A 13943-nucleotide genomic window follows, 5' to 3' on the forward strand; every position below is an offset into this window, starting at 1 on the left:
CTCGGTTCCAGCCTCCGACACGCTCCCGCCCCGTGAGAGCCGTCGGCCTGCCTAAGTGCCGACCGCGGACACCCCAGGCCCGCACGGACCCCGACCCCAGCCTGGGGCTCCGGGAGGGGCCCTGGGAGCGCCCTGGGCACGAGGACGCGCTCCCCGGCGCTCACCTTGGGGTCCCCGTCGAAGATGACCTGGCCCATGAAGTCGGTGTAGAACACGGCCTCGGCGATGACGGAGAACCAGGTGAGCAGGTGGCAGAGGCAGAGGCGCGTGAGCTCGCGCGGCATCTTCAGCATGGACAGCCAGAGCAGCCGCACGGTGGTCTCGGCCTCGCCCTCCTCGCTCTCGGTGTCGGCGCTGGAGCTGGTGGCCCCGCTCTGGTGGCGGCGCCGGCAGCGCTGCCGCTGCCGCTGCTGCAGCTCGCGCAGGTCGCTCATGCTGCGCGAGGGCTTGATGAGCACCACGGCGTGGGCGCGGCGGTAGCGGTAGTGGTGCGAGCCCACCTTGCCGTAGTAGGAGAAGGTGCTGGAGGCGTGCCGGCGGAACACGTGCCGGCGCCGCCGCACGCCGCCGGCCGCCGGCTTCGGGGCCGCGCGGGGGCCGTCGCCGGGGCCGGCCCTCGGCGGGGAGCCGCTCCCGTTCGGGACTTTGGCTTCGTTCGCGTGATTGTCGAGCAGCGTGGCGTCCTCTTTGGCGGGTTCCCTGAGCAGCGAGGACAGGCGCGGCAGCCGGGCCGCAGCGAGGTCCGGGCTGGTGCCGCGGGGGCTGCCGGGGGCCGAGGCGTCGTGGAAGATGGAGGGCTCGATGTCGTGCAGGAACGGCAGCTCGGGGCCCAGGTCCAGCGCGGCGTCCGGCACGTGCAGCACCGAGTCGCTCTTGCTGCGCACGAGGTCCACCTCCAGGTAGTCCAGGCGCAGCTCGTGCTCCGACTGCGCCTCGTCGGGCGGCGGGGCCTCCGCGCCGCGCTCCTGCTGCGGGCTGTACTGCTCCTCCTCGATGCTGCCCAGATGCAGCCCCACCGACACCGTGAACACGATGGCCGCGAAGAAGAACAGCACCTGGTTCTGCGTCCGGAACCAGGTGCCCAGGAAGGTCTGCGTCCAGTCCAGGCCCCCCAGCACGTAGCCGATGGCCCCGCCGAGACCTGAGCGGGCAGGAGGGGACACGAGTGGCCAGTGAGCAGACCCGGAAGGGGGGCAGGGCACCCCCCCAGTCATACTGGTCAGGGCACGGTTTGGGGGGCACAGGGAGGACATGACAGGAGAAGCAAAACGCGACGGCCTCGCTGACCCCTGCTGAGCAAACCAGGAGCAGATGGCTGTCAGGCCAGGGGACGGCTGGCCCCGTCCCAACCCCACTGGGCTGGGGGTCCCTGCTCACTGCCTCCGCGTGGGCGTCTGCGGTGGAGCTGCACGGGGGGCGTGGACGCCCACGCTGACCAGGGGCCCTGGCCGGGTGGGGCTGGGGACGAGAGGTGCTCACCGGCAGAGAAGGCGTGGATGTTCAGGGCCATGTCCTGCTCCTCGCTGTCCACCACGTCCAGCAGGTAGGCGCGGATGGGCCCCTCAGTGGCGTCCGCGCTGAAGTCCAGGACCACCACCCCCAGCACCGTGAGCACGATGCCAATGGGCTGCCGGGAGGGGACATCGCCGAGGGACAGGCCTGGAGCGGCACACGGGCAGGCAGAGCTCAGCGCCCCGGTGCCGACGGCCCCGCCCGGGGAGACGGCCACACTCACACGCAGCCAGCCAGAGGGGGCGCCCTGCACACAAGACTCACACTCGGGTTTCTCCACTTCTGTGCCCACGGGGCTGTTTGTCCTCCCTGCTCCCACGAGCTGCTCGGTCACCCTCAGAGAGCGTCCCTGCCTTATGTTGGTGACTGAGAGCGGAGGTGTCCTGACCCGGCCCGCGGGGCGCGGTTTGGGGGGCTGGGTTCGGTGCTGGGAGCACGGACAGGGTGTGAGCGAGGGAGGCGGAGGCGTGACACGCTCGGCCACACGCACCGCCTGTGCACGCACTGAGTGTGAGCTCCGGCGTCTGCTCCCTGGCCAGGGCCTCGAGAGGGGGCGCGTGCGCCTGTCACTGAACCCACGGGGGACAGAGGGCAGCGCTGGGCCTCTGCTCAGGGGACGCCGGGCTGGGGGGCTGCCCCACCCGACAGGCGTCTCTCAGCGAGGGGACCGGTGCTGGGCGGCACCTTTCTGTCCCCGGCCCGTCCCCACGGGGCCTGCAGGAAGCTGGGCCGGCCAGCCCTGGCCGCACCGAGAGGTGCCCCGCGGCGTCCCCCTGCGTGGCCCGCATCAGCGGACGCAGACTGGGAGCACATGTGTGTGTCAGGACACAGATGGGGCCTCCCAAGTCACCGCAGAAAACGAAGTTTTGTTTTTGACAGTTTTAATGGGAACCTCAGGGCAAAAACTATTTTCCCACGTAGCTGCTTTAATTAAAAACAAAACAAAACAAACAAGTATCAAACTAGGTCTGGACATTTTCAATACCAGGTCTAAGGAGAGAAAAAAAGGAAAAGATAATTTCTGAAATAATGCTGGAAACAGGACGTGGTGTCAGATACGCATTAAAAACAAACGGGTCACAACAGGAAGCGCTTCCCTGTGAACAGGTTCACAGGACTTTCCCACGTGGGGCCGCCGGCTCCCGCACTGCCAAGTGCCCATGGAGGGGCCGCCCGGGCTGGGGCAGGGCCGCCCGCACTGGGACCCGGGGCGGCCAGCCACACCTCCCCGGGTGCCGAGGCCGCCCGAGTGGGCACGCGGAGCGCGGCGGGGGCCACTCACCAATGGCGGAGCCGTTGAGGAAGAGCGCCACGCCGAAGAGCACGCCCACGCACAGGGCCAGGATGAAGGGCCGCCGCCGGCCCCAGCTCAGGGTGCAGCGGTCGCTGGCGGAGCCGATGAGCGGCGTGAAGATGAGGCCGAGGACGGGGCTCAGGAACCAGGTGAGGCTGTAGTACTGCTCCGGGAGGCCTGTGACACACACGGCCGTCAGACGCGCCGGCCCGGGCCGCGCGGGGGCAGGCGCTGCTGGGCGCACACCACCCCGCAGGCCACGGACACGTCAGGCCGAGCCCCTGCTCGCAAGACGGGGCGACGTGGGATCAGCCGAAGCCCCTGTGCCGTTTACAGACAGGGATCTGGAGCTCAGAGAGGTTGGGCAGCCTGCCCTGGGTCACACAGTGAAAACCGGGAGCCAGGACCCAAACCCGGGCCGGCCTGATTCCGAGGTCTACGCACCCCCACACTGGTGCCCACTGTGCACCCCGCACACCCATAACCAGGAAACGGAGAAACGAGCCTCGCACACCGTCTGCCAGAGCGCCGCACCGCCGGCGGCAGGAACGAGCCCGACGGCGACGCCCACACCCGCCGGGCGCAGGGGGCCCACGCCGCGAGCTCAGCTGCGTGACGCGCGAAGCGGCTAACGGGCCGCCGATGGCAGGAGCCGGGGGCTCCGGGCGACTCCGCTCCGTTCCTGACCTGGGAGGGAGTCACTGGTGACGGCCCAGCCAGCTGGACACTGCGACCCCACACCTCCCGTGTGTCATACTCAGCAAAAAACTGACTTAAAAAACAAAAGGCGCTTTGGCACACGAGGGACGCACTTGGCCGACATTCTGCACCGCCAAAGGTGCTGAGAAATGGAATCTCGCGCTGAGCCACTAAGAAAATAAACTCGCACTGGGGGAGGAAACCGAGCTCGGGGCCAGAGGGAAGCACCTTCCACAGCCGCGGCCAGCGCACCAGGAAAACATCCGTGCTCAGCGCCCGGGGCCCGGGCACGGCACTCCACTGGCACCGCACAGGGCCCGGGGAGGGCGCCCCCCACTTCGGCTCGAGTCCCCAGCCAACAGGGAGCCCCCGGGCGTCCACTGGTGGGCTCTGGTTCGGCTCCGGCGGGCCCAGCTCCTCACCCCTTGTCGTCAGTTAGGCAGACGGGACTGTGACGTCGGTGAGGTTGGCACCGGCCACGCCAACACTGGCCGCGGCCAAGCGCCGTGATCCTCAGATGCGACCGCCGGAATGACGCAGCACGCCTCACACAGATCCCAGCGAGGAGGACGCGCGCCCTGGCCCGCGTGCACTGGCTCTGCTGCTGGGGTTTGAGCTGTCGCAACCTCACCAGTACACGGCGCCGGCCTCGTGGCAGGGGATTCCCTGCGGAGCTGCAGCACGTGTGTGTGTGTGTGCGTGTGTGTGCGTGCGTGTGCGTGCGTGCGTGCACAGCGACCCCCGCCACACCTGCTTCTCTCCTGGGCCTGTCCCGCACCAGGCACGCCCCTTGCCGACTCCCTGAGTGGGGCCCGTGCTGTGGGCCTGGCCCCTTAGGCAGAGGTGACCTCTGGCCTGCAGTGACAGCCTGAGGGTGTGACTTCCGGGCACAGGTTCACAGACGAACTGGGAAGCTGTCATTTCTTTCCGAAACCAGACACACACAACTAAAACAAAACCGGTTGCAGAACTTAAACCTGAATTTTTTTTTTTAATTTAAGCCTACAGCACCTGGTCTTCCTAGGTGGTCTCCATCCAAGCACTAACCAGGCCCGACCCTGCTTAGCTTCCGAGATCAGACGCCGGGCTTGTTCAGGGTGGCGTGGCCGTAGACCAGGGACCGTGGCTCCCTTGGGGTGGGAACCCGGGGCCTTCTGCGTGTGAAGCAGACGCGCTCACCGCTGCACGATGGAGCCGCGTCCAAACCCGAATCTTAGAGACGCATCAGGAAACGTGCCGAGCCGCGCCCCGCTGTCCGGGAAAGCTCCATCAGCAGCCAGCCCCTGGCCCCGGGGGGAGCGGAGGGTGGCAGGGCCTCGGACAGCCCGACTGCAGCTTCCCCGGCCCCTGGGCAGCCGCGCCCGCGCTGCGATGCTGACGCGGAGGGACGGGGACAGAGGGTGCTGGGGGTGCTGGGGGTGCTGGGGGTGCGCCGCCGGGCCCAGGGGCCAGCACATTCAGCCCACCTGCCCTTGGCCTGACTGCCCCTTAGCGGCGTCTGGGAGCCGTCGCCTCACGAACGTGGCTGCCACGGCAGGTGCCGCGGCTGCTCCTCCCCGCCCCCGCCCCGCGGATCTCCCAGCAGGGCCTCCTCCTGGGCGAGGGTCACCTGTGCCGCGCACCTGCCAACCCGGCCGGCCCTCGGGTCAGACTTGGCCGCAAGCCCATGAGGGCCGACTGCTGGCCCCAGAGTGGCACATCTGGCAGTGCCCGAGCCCCCCAGTGCCACCCGGCCCGGCCCTTCCTCCTCCCGCCCCACACTGACCCCTGCCCCTGGGGAAGACCCCTGCAGAGGCGGCCAGGAGCAGAGGCCCAGAGACGAGAAGAGGCCGGGCGCGGGAGGCAGGAGAGCCCAGGAGGAGCGAACAGGACCAGGAGCTTCCATGTCGCCTCCTCCTTCCCCCAGCTCTTCTGAAAGCAAATCCCAGGCTTCAGAGCGACCGCGAGCCCACCCCGAGGCTGCGTGCACTTGACCTTCGTGATCACGGCTACGGGACCACCGAGCCCCCGAAGCTGGGAACAGCACAGGGACCCTGGGTGGCGGCTTTGTTTATACACGTTGCCAAGAACACCACTCGCTTCCCGTCGCTTCCCCGAGCTGCCCCAGAGCTCTGAGCACGGCCCGTCTGGACGCCCCCGCGGCAGTGAGAACACAGTCCCCAGCCCTGGCGAGGCGGCCGCTGCGACGCCAAGGACGCGGCATTTCCCAGCCGGGCTCCAAACAAACATGACGCGCCCGTAGTAAATAATTTTTGTTTTCTTCCAGGCAAAACCTGAACAACAATGGTGGGACCTGGAAGGCTCCCCGTTCACAGGAAATGCTCAGTGTGTCACCCCCTGTCCGAGCCGGCATGAGGTCACGGGGGATGGGGCCAGGCCTGGTCACGAGCGGCGGCTTCCACTCAACATGCCGACTTTTTTGATAAACTGCACTCCTGGGGGCGGGGCCGGGAACGCAGCCCGCTGGTGCTGAGCAGCAGAGCCGCAGTGGGAACAGGAACTTGATGCTCCCTCCACGCCAGCGGCGCGCTGAGCGAGCCCCGTGACTCAAGCTCCGTGGGAAGTGCTCAGGAGCCTGGAGTGACCTCTGATGAACTTGAGTCAGTGGACACAACGTGGCCCACTGAGGACGCGACGAGGAGAAGGGACGGCCCCACGGCCCAGGACAGGGACAGGCGGCCCCGGCTTCCATTCGAGCGGCCCAAGGAAAGTCCCCCGCCCGTGAGCAGTGAGGGTGGGCGCAGGGCCGGAGGCCCGGAGCCACGGGGAGTGGGAGGGTGAAGAGGGGGCCGTGAGCGCAGGGGCTTCTGGGCCCCGCGTGCGAGGCGCCTGGGGGAGTCAGGGGAGAAGGACGGGGCCCCGCGCGTGGCGTGGGCCGGGAAGGCGCCCGCGCCGGCCTCGGAGTGGAGGACTTGAACGCGGGCATCCCCGAAAGCCGGGTGCTCCCGCAGGTCGGTGCTCGTCACAGCGATGAAGAACAGGCGGGCACACACCGGCAGGCCCGGTCCCCGGACCCTCGGCCTGGCGGGGACGTGGGCAACGTCGGTCAGTGCTGCGCAGAAAGCCAGGGGACATGGACGTGCCCCGAACCGCCACGGCCACTCGCCGGCGCGCCCTGTGGGAGGACCGCGGCGAAGGCCGCCGAGGGGCGCCTGGGGCTCACTTGCCACCTTCGCGCGCTGTCCTGGATGTGGACGACGGCACAGAAGGGGCGCCGGGCCTGCCGACGGTTCCAGCACTGAGTGCCGGTTCGTTCGCGTGACCTTTCTCCAGGCGAAATGAAGGTTCTCCAGCCCCTGATGCAGGCCCCGAGGCCGGGCTCAGTCTCCAGGGAACAACTGTGCTCGGCACTGCCAGCCCCCCCACCGGGGCTCCCCAACTACTCGGTGGTGGCGGTCCTAGTCATGTTTTAAACAAAGGGGAGCCTCAGGGGCCCAGCCAGGTGCACCTGGCCACACACGGGCAGGATGCCGACAGGATGGAAAGCCGGGGCGGCGCCCCCCGCCCCTCGGGCACCTCCCCACCCGCAGCGCCTCTGCGGCACAGCCCCCCATGAGGTGGAGCTCGGCTGCTCCCCGTGCCCACCACCAGACAGCCACCCGCCCCACGGGTCTTCACAGCGCCGCGGTAAGCAAACAGCTTAGCAATGTTCCTGCAGTTGCATGAGAAACTGCATGGCTGAGCTGGAGGTTCCAGAAGCTTCCCAAATAACAGAATACACATGGCACGTCCAGCTGCCCTGCCCCTGCCTAAACTGACAGGCCAAGGTCAGCTCAGGCCCCTGCTGCCTCTCACCCACGCAGCTCAGGGAGCTCCAGGAGCAAAGAGCCACCCGCAAAGACACCACCGGCCGCCCAGCCACGCTGGCAGGACCCCGGGAGGCACCGCCCACCCCCGGCCCGGCAGCTGCGCGGTCACTCCCGAGCTCCTGCCCGCATCTGTCCCCACCTGGAGCCCAGCCCTCCGCCGGCACCCGGCACCGTGCCCGGGCCCCGCCCCGCACAGGCAGGGCGCAGTCTGAGGAGAGAATGCAGGCGCAGGACCCCTTGGGAAAAGTGACCACAGCTGACGTTTCATTGTTTCTGAAACACAATGATCCGGAGCGCAAGGAAACCCAGACTTCCCAAGCCAAACAAAGCCGCTCTGGTCCGAGCTCAGGCCTGGACGCGGTCCTGTGGGCCGGCCCCCCGCCATGGGCACCGCGGGGTCGCACGTTCTCCCGCTGCACGCAGGTGGTAGGGGGTGGGGGCGGCCTGCCAGACACCAGCCCGGGCCACGCGTCACCCCTGAGGCTTCCAGAGTCTCCGGGGAGCAGGAGACGCAGTGTTCGGTTGGATGTTCTGTAGGGCCCATTCGATTTTTTTTTCGCATTTTAAAAACGGTGGTAAGACGTACATAACGTGAAATCGGCCCTTTTAACCATCCGGTGCACAGTGCAGAGGCACCGAGACAGTGGCAGGGCCCTGCGGCCACCGCGTCACCCCGTCCACCCACGGAATGCCACCTTCCCAAAGTGACGCCGCCCCACGAAACACTGGCACCCCGCCCCTCCCCCCAAGCTGCGGCCACGCGGACGCGGACCGAACTGCCCGCCCCGCGGGGGAGAACAGAGCCGGTTCAGGCCCGGCACCAGTAACCCAACACGCGAGACCCGACAGTGGACAGCGCGTCTCTGGGCGTGACGGACTTGCGAAAAGCCTCTGACTCGAGTCCGACAAATGACCACTCTGCTGCCCCTACGAGCATAACTGGACACCACCCCCGGAAGCTAAGCTGGACCTCTGCCTGGACTCCACCTAAGCCCCTCCAAGGACAGTTCTTGGTAAGTGCCATTCCTTCAACCTACGGAACACCCCGTGGTCAGGAGCCCCACTCCTGGCCCGAGCACGGCCCGTGCGGCTGACCTCGGGGTTACTGACGGTCGCCCTCATGCCGTGGGGATGGGCCAGCCGCGGCCACGCCTGCTCCCCGCAGCTCTCCACTTGCGGTCCTTCCCCGCTTCCAGAAGCGTGTATGGAACAGACACCCCACAGCTTTCAAAAGCTTAATATGGAGCTTAACATACAACGTGTGTATCACGTAGAAAAACCCATAATCTATGTCATCTCGGCTGATCCAAAACCTACGCAAGTCTCCAGTGACATGACTCACAACGGCGACAAAGCCTGTCGCATGGGACTGAGACTCGTTCCAAGGTGCCGTGAGGGGCCTGGCGTTTTAAGCCATCATGCCGGTCACCTACAGGTGCCCCTGCCCGGAGTGCTGACACGCGGGGGGCCCTGCACCCCGCACGCGAGGACAGGTGCAGGGACGACCGAGACAGAGCTGGGAGAACAGGAGGGGGCCGACCCCCTCGGGACAGTGCCCGAGGCCCCAGGAAAGGCTCTGACCCCGTCGGCGTTGGCCCTGGGGCCGCACGGCCACCGCCGGCCCGGGGCGCGGTACGCGAGCTCCTCCACCCGAGTGTAAGCGGGGGGCCGCAGGGTGGGCGCTGTGATGTGCGGGTACCCGAGCTGCGAGGACAGGCGGCCTTTCTCGACGTCGGCTACCGCCCGCTGCGACGGGGGGAAGGAGGGACCTGCCCCATCCACAGCGGGAGGGGCGCTGGTTTTCCAGATCCTTCCACTAACTGATCTGCAGGGGAGGCTGCGTTAGGCTCGCTGAATAATTTATCAGGGCTGCAGGACGAGACAGCCCTAAAACAACGAAAGTATCTCACCAGGGAACATGTGAAATTCTAGAATGAAACTCCGCTTAACGGCTTGGCCCCTCACCCACATCACTTAAAAGCTGGAAAACTACACATTTTGAAACTTCCTTAGACAGTAAGGAAACCAAACGCTGACGTGACGGATTCTCAGGGCCCAGGGCTCCGTGGTGACCTGGAGGGGACGGCAGCTCTTCCACACACCAGGTTCGTAACGCTGACCTGAGTGCGACTCTGAATTCCAGTGCGTCTGGAAACACCCGTCGTTCAGCTACCTAAGGTCCTCAAGAAACTCAGGCTCGGGTCCACGGCAACAGTGACGATACGACGGCAATGAAGGAAAGAGCAGGAGTCCACGGTTCTCTCTCCTGCCCGCGGCGGGCCGGTGTGCGGCCACCTCGCCGTAGAGAGGAGGGTCCCGGGCGAGGTGCAGGGGCGCGGGGAGGTTCCCCGGCTCGCCCAGGATGACACGGCTGGTGACCGTGTCCCGGAGTGCTGGCGGCAGGTCCCCTGGGAGGTGGGCACGCGCCCATTCGGAACCGACCAACGCCGATGGCGTGCGCCCAAAGCCCTCATCACATCACTGTCTGAGGACCACCCCCTCCCCTGCCCCAGTTTATAACAGGAGAAGCGGTCGCAGCAGGCTGAAGGGACAGACGACCAGGACGCGTGTCCCCGGGGCTCCCGAGGACGCCCCGTGTGCCGGGTCTGCCCAAGCCCGGGCCACTCACCGATCTGCAGCAGGATGGGCGTGACCAGGGCCGTCTCCATGGCGTAGCAGAACTCCCTGCCGAACATCACGGCCCCGTGCATGACCCACAGACGCACGGGGATGCGGTCGATGGAGCCCTCGCTGACCGTCTCGTCCCGCGGCTCCGGCTCGGCGCTCCCGGGCTTTGGCGGCTCCGGCAGCGGCTCCGGCAGCGCCACCGGCAGCTCCTGGACTTGGATGGACTCCGAGTCGGCATTCTGCGGAGCCATTCTCATCACCGAAAATATGTGTATGCGTGCGTGTGTGTATTTACTTACTTACGTATTCGTTTACTCTAACTATATAAATAATACTACCATGTATCTTTAAGGATAAATTAAGACGCCTTCTCCTTCTGTTTCCGGTGTGTTCCTCTGGCAAGTAACACTTATATCCCTCCTTGTACAGACGAGGGGCTCGCGACTTCTCACCATCGGATGTGGCCCGCAGCGGAAGAAAGCGATTTTTGGCTGGACTTTAAACATGTGGCTTGCTGGCTTACTGTGGGTTAGAGTTAAAAATCCATAATTGCCATTCAGTTAATACCAGGTTCATCATCATGACTGAAGAGGTGCACAAGCTGCTGCTCTTGCCGCGGCGGGGTGGGAGGGTGACGCGAGCTGGTCCACCGCTGCTCCCCATCGAGCGACTGGCTGGTCTGCAAGAGAGGAAAGCCCCAGCCGTCAGCGGGGCCGCCCGCGGCTGCCGTCCCCAGGGGCCGGCCGTGGCCCCGAGGAGACCACGAGCTCGGACCACTCAGAGCTCGGGTGCTTGCTCTGGGTCATCCGAGGGCAAAACCAACCCTACTTTCTGGAGAAACATTTTCTTACATAGAATTTAATCCTGGGGGAGGATAAAGGGGCCGAGGGAAGCCGCTCAGAGGCAACGGGAAGGCAGAGGAAGGGCGCAGAGCTCCCTGTTGGCAGCAACAGTCCCTGGCCCCAGGGACCCTCGAGCAGGACAGGTGTGGGCCTGTGAGTGACATGCCAGGGAACGCGGAAAGGAACGGGGCCTGGGCGGAGCCCGGGGCGGGGGAGGTGGCCTGGGCTCTCTCGGCCGTGGCGCTTGACCTTTTTCGGTCATAAAACCTTCTGATAATCGAATGAACGTTGCAGCCGTCTAAGGAAAAACGCAAGCACGTGTGCCCGTGCCACACTCAGCACCGGGTCTGGGGGCTCAGACCCCCCGCCCGCACGCGGCACGCCCAAGGGCCAGGGGCCCTGTCCCCCAACGCCAGCTCCCCCGACTTCTCCGCCTGGACGAGCACGCCCCGAGAAAGCGTCTGCCGCCTGGAATCTAACCAGAACTGTCCCCTTGGAGGGGTTTTAGGAAAACGAGGTCGCTCTGCCCCATGCCAGGCAAACAGGGACCCTCTGGACGTGGACCACTGGACAATGGGTCCCATTCGACCTGAAGCGCATCAGACGAGGTGAGTATGCAGACATGTGAAGCTCGCACCCTGTACGAAGGCAGGTCTGTGGGCTGACGCCTTACCAAAAATCTTCTACTAAATTAAAGTATTTCTAGTCTAGCTCCTTCCCCCTTTCTTCCCAGAAGGGACCAGAGATGGGGGTGGTCTTCACTCAGTCCCCTCCCCAGAGAGCCCTGGAGGCGACGGCGGGTCCCCAGCTTGGCTGTCACGGGCAAAGCCAGAGCAGCGGTGCCCTCGAGGCTCCCGGCGTCCTGCACCTCCCCGGGTCCCGCTGCAACGGACGCGGCCCCGGAGTCACGGGTCCGAGCGGTCCTGGCGATGGACCTGCTGTGTCCCCACGACCTGCTGCGGTTCACTCTGCAGCCTCACCCGGGACCGCTCACGTCTGCCCCGGGCCTCTGCCGCAGAGCACCCAGCCGCACGGACACCCTCACGCTACGTTGCTTCGAAGCAGCACTCTGAAACGTTCTCACAGCTACGTGGCCGACACAGGAATAAACCACCGCCCTGTGCCAGCCGTCGCCGGCGCTCCGTTCTCATTCCGTTCCGGCCTCTCAGCGACTCCTGTCCCAGTCTGCGGTCCTGCGGCCCCCGCCTGGGCCGGTGCTGTGATCTGCTGGCGACTCAGTCAGAGGCTCCCATGCCGGCGCTGGGTGGCAGAGGGAAGGGCTCGCCCTCAGTGCAGGATGCTGCCGTCCTCCACCCTCCCGTCCCCCATCTCTCCTCCCGCCCCAGGCCTCTGGGCCTTCGCTCGAGATGCTCCCGTCCCCGAAGCCTCCTCCCCAGGCTCAGCCCTGCCCCACGGAAAACCAGCCGCCGCCTCGTAAGGCTCCCGGCTCCTGCGCTGGGGGGCGCAGCCCTGCCTGGGCCAGTGAGAAGGCACGGGAGCGAGCCCACTGCCCAGGCCTCTTCCATTCTCAGCCCCCATGTGCCTGGCCACTGGGCACGAGCCTGGGAAGGCCGCTGAAAGCATGAATGAATGAATGAATGAATGAATGGTGATCAGCTAACCAGCACTTCCCAGGGGCCATCCGCACTGAAAAGCCGCCCCGGCCGGGTGATCTGGGTGGCTTCCAGGGCCCGGCCTCACGGAAGGCTCCGTGGAACGGCATGCGCGTGGCGTCGGTGTACCTGCTAGCCACGGCGTCGAGGCGTTAACACGGCCGGCCTCCCCTCCCCGAGCAGGGACAGGCAGTGGCTCGGTGCGCGGCAGCTATGCCGCAGAGTCCCTGTCATCGAGGCTGACGGAAATGGCACTGTCGGCACCCCCGGCCGGCTTGCTTTTATGCGGCAGTTAGTAAGTGCGAAGTCTACCTCTTGTCCCTACGGTATTCTCACGCCAGGACGGGAGCACACATTATCACAATTCCCAAGAGCCAGCTAAGCTCTGCAAAAGCTCTGAGGTGGTCTACAGCCAGCCACCCACCCCGAACACGCCTGACCCGGTCTGAACTCGGAAGCTAAGAAGGGTCGGGCCTGGTTAGCACTTGGATGGGAGACCACCTGGGAATACCAGGTGCTGTAGGCGTAAAAAATAAAAACAAACAAATAAATAAATAGATAGATGAAAGCTGTGAGGCAAACTCTCCCAACAGTCCTTTTAAACAAGGCTGAGCTAACGAAGTGAACTCGTCAGCGAACACTGGATTTCCGCACAGGTACGCACGGGGGGCACGACCCCAGTCTAAGGTCCGGCACCTTGAGGATCGCGCTCCGTGCCCATCAGCTGTCACCTGGCAGAGACACCTAACCGCACACTCCACTTCCTGCAAAGCCCTGGGAATCTCACAGGCGTTTCCGGGACGCCACAAAGCCACTGAAAAGTTTGCGCATCGTACACTTAAGACTAAGGGTCACGTCACCGTCAAGGAGTAGGGGCACCAGGGGCCTAAACCACGGGGGCCGGGGCAGGAGAGAGAACAGAGGGCCCACGGGTGACAGCCAGGACAGCCAGCGCGGGCGACCGTCAGAAAGCCACGGCCGAAGGACGGGCCCAGTCCACGCCCCACGGGAAAGGTGCCGGCACAGGGACACGGTGATGGAACAGGAGCACGGTCCCCAAGGAGGCTGGCTCAGCCCTGCACGCAGGCTGCAGAGCATTCGGTGGCACTCCTGGGGGGGCCGCGGAGGCCAGGCCACCACTGTCCCCCCCCCCCCCCGCCAGCCGTCCATCCCGGCCCTGGGAGCTTTCTCCTTCGCCGTACATCGAGTCTCCATCTGCCCGTGGGTCGGGCCCTTCGACACGCCGTCAGCCCACGCCCAGCGCCACGGCCGAGTGTGCCTGCGTCCCTGATGGCCTCTCCCGCTGCCCGTCCCAGCCCGGCCCGGCCCAGCCACTCCTGCCTGTTTATTTCCAAGAACTTCACGAGCACGTGAACTTCAAGGGCTCGACTAGCTGGGGGTGCGGTGGAGGGGTGGCTGGCATTTTTATTGAGATTCCATTAACCTTACCAATCAGCCGAGAGAGACTGCTGTCCCCAAACTGCACGTCGCCCTGTCCCGGTGTCTCCCGTGGGTCAGGGCCCACCAGCACCTCCTGGGGGACCGC

General features: G+C 65.7%; 1 protein-coding gene and 2 pseudogenes across 6 annotated transcripts in view; 1 reads left to right on the forward strand and 2 right to left on the reverse strand.

Annotated features, from left to right (window-relative positions):
* SLC45A4 (solute carrier family 45 member 4) overlaps positions 1-13943 on the reverse strand; it is a 52124-nt gene that overhangs the window by 4381 nt on the left and 33800 nt on the right. For 5 of the 6 annotated variants that reach the window (XM_036233098.1, XM_036233097.1, XM_036233101.1 and 2 more), the window contains exons 2-5: positions 9944-10621; positions 2795-2983; positions 1480-1659; positions 165-1141 (exon numbers count right to left, since the gene is read on the reverse strand). In XM_036233098.1, the coding sequence (XP_036088991.1) occupies positions 165-1141; positions 1480-1659; positions 2795-2983; positions 9944-10199 (1602 nt within the window). In that variant the 5' untranslated portion in view covers positions 10200-10621. Of the gene's footprint in view, positions 1-164; positions 1142-1479; positions 1660-2794; positions 2984-9943; positions 10622-13943 lie in introns of those variants that run through there. The other variant, XM_016135991.2, reaches the window with a different exon arrangement.
* On the reverse strand, positions 4505-4619 carry LOC118612326 (annotated as a pseudogene).
* LOC118612293 lies at positions 12802-12923 on the forward strand (annotated as a pseudogene).

The sequence above is a fragment of the Rousettus aegyptiacus genome, unplaced genomic scaffold, assembly GCF_014176215.1.
Source record: "Rousettus aegyptiacus isolate mRouAeg1 unplaced genomic scaffold, mRouAeg1.p scaffold_m13_p_15, whole genome shotgun sequence".
NCBI lineage: Eukaryota > Metazoa > Chordata > Mammalia > Chiroptera > Pteropodidae > Rousettus > Rousettus aegyptiacus.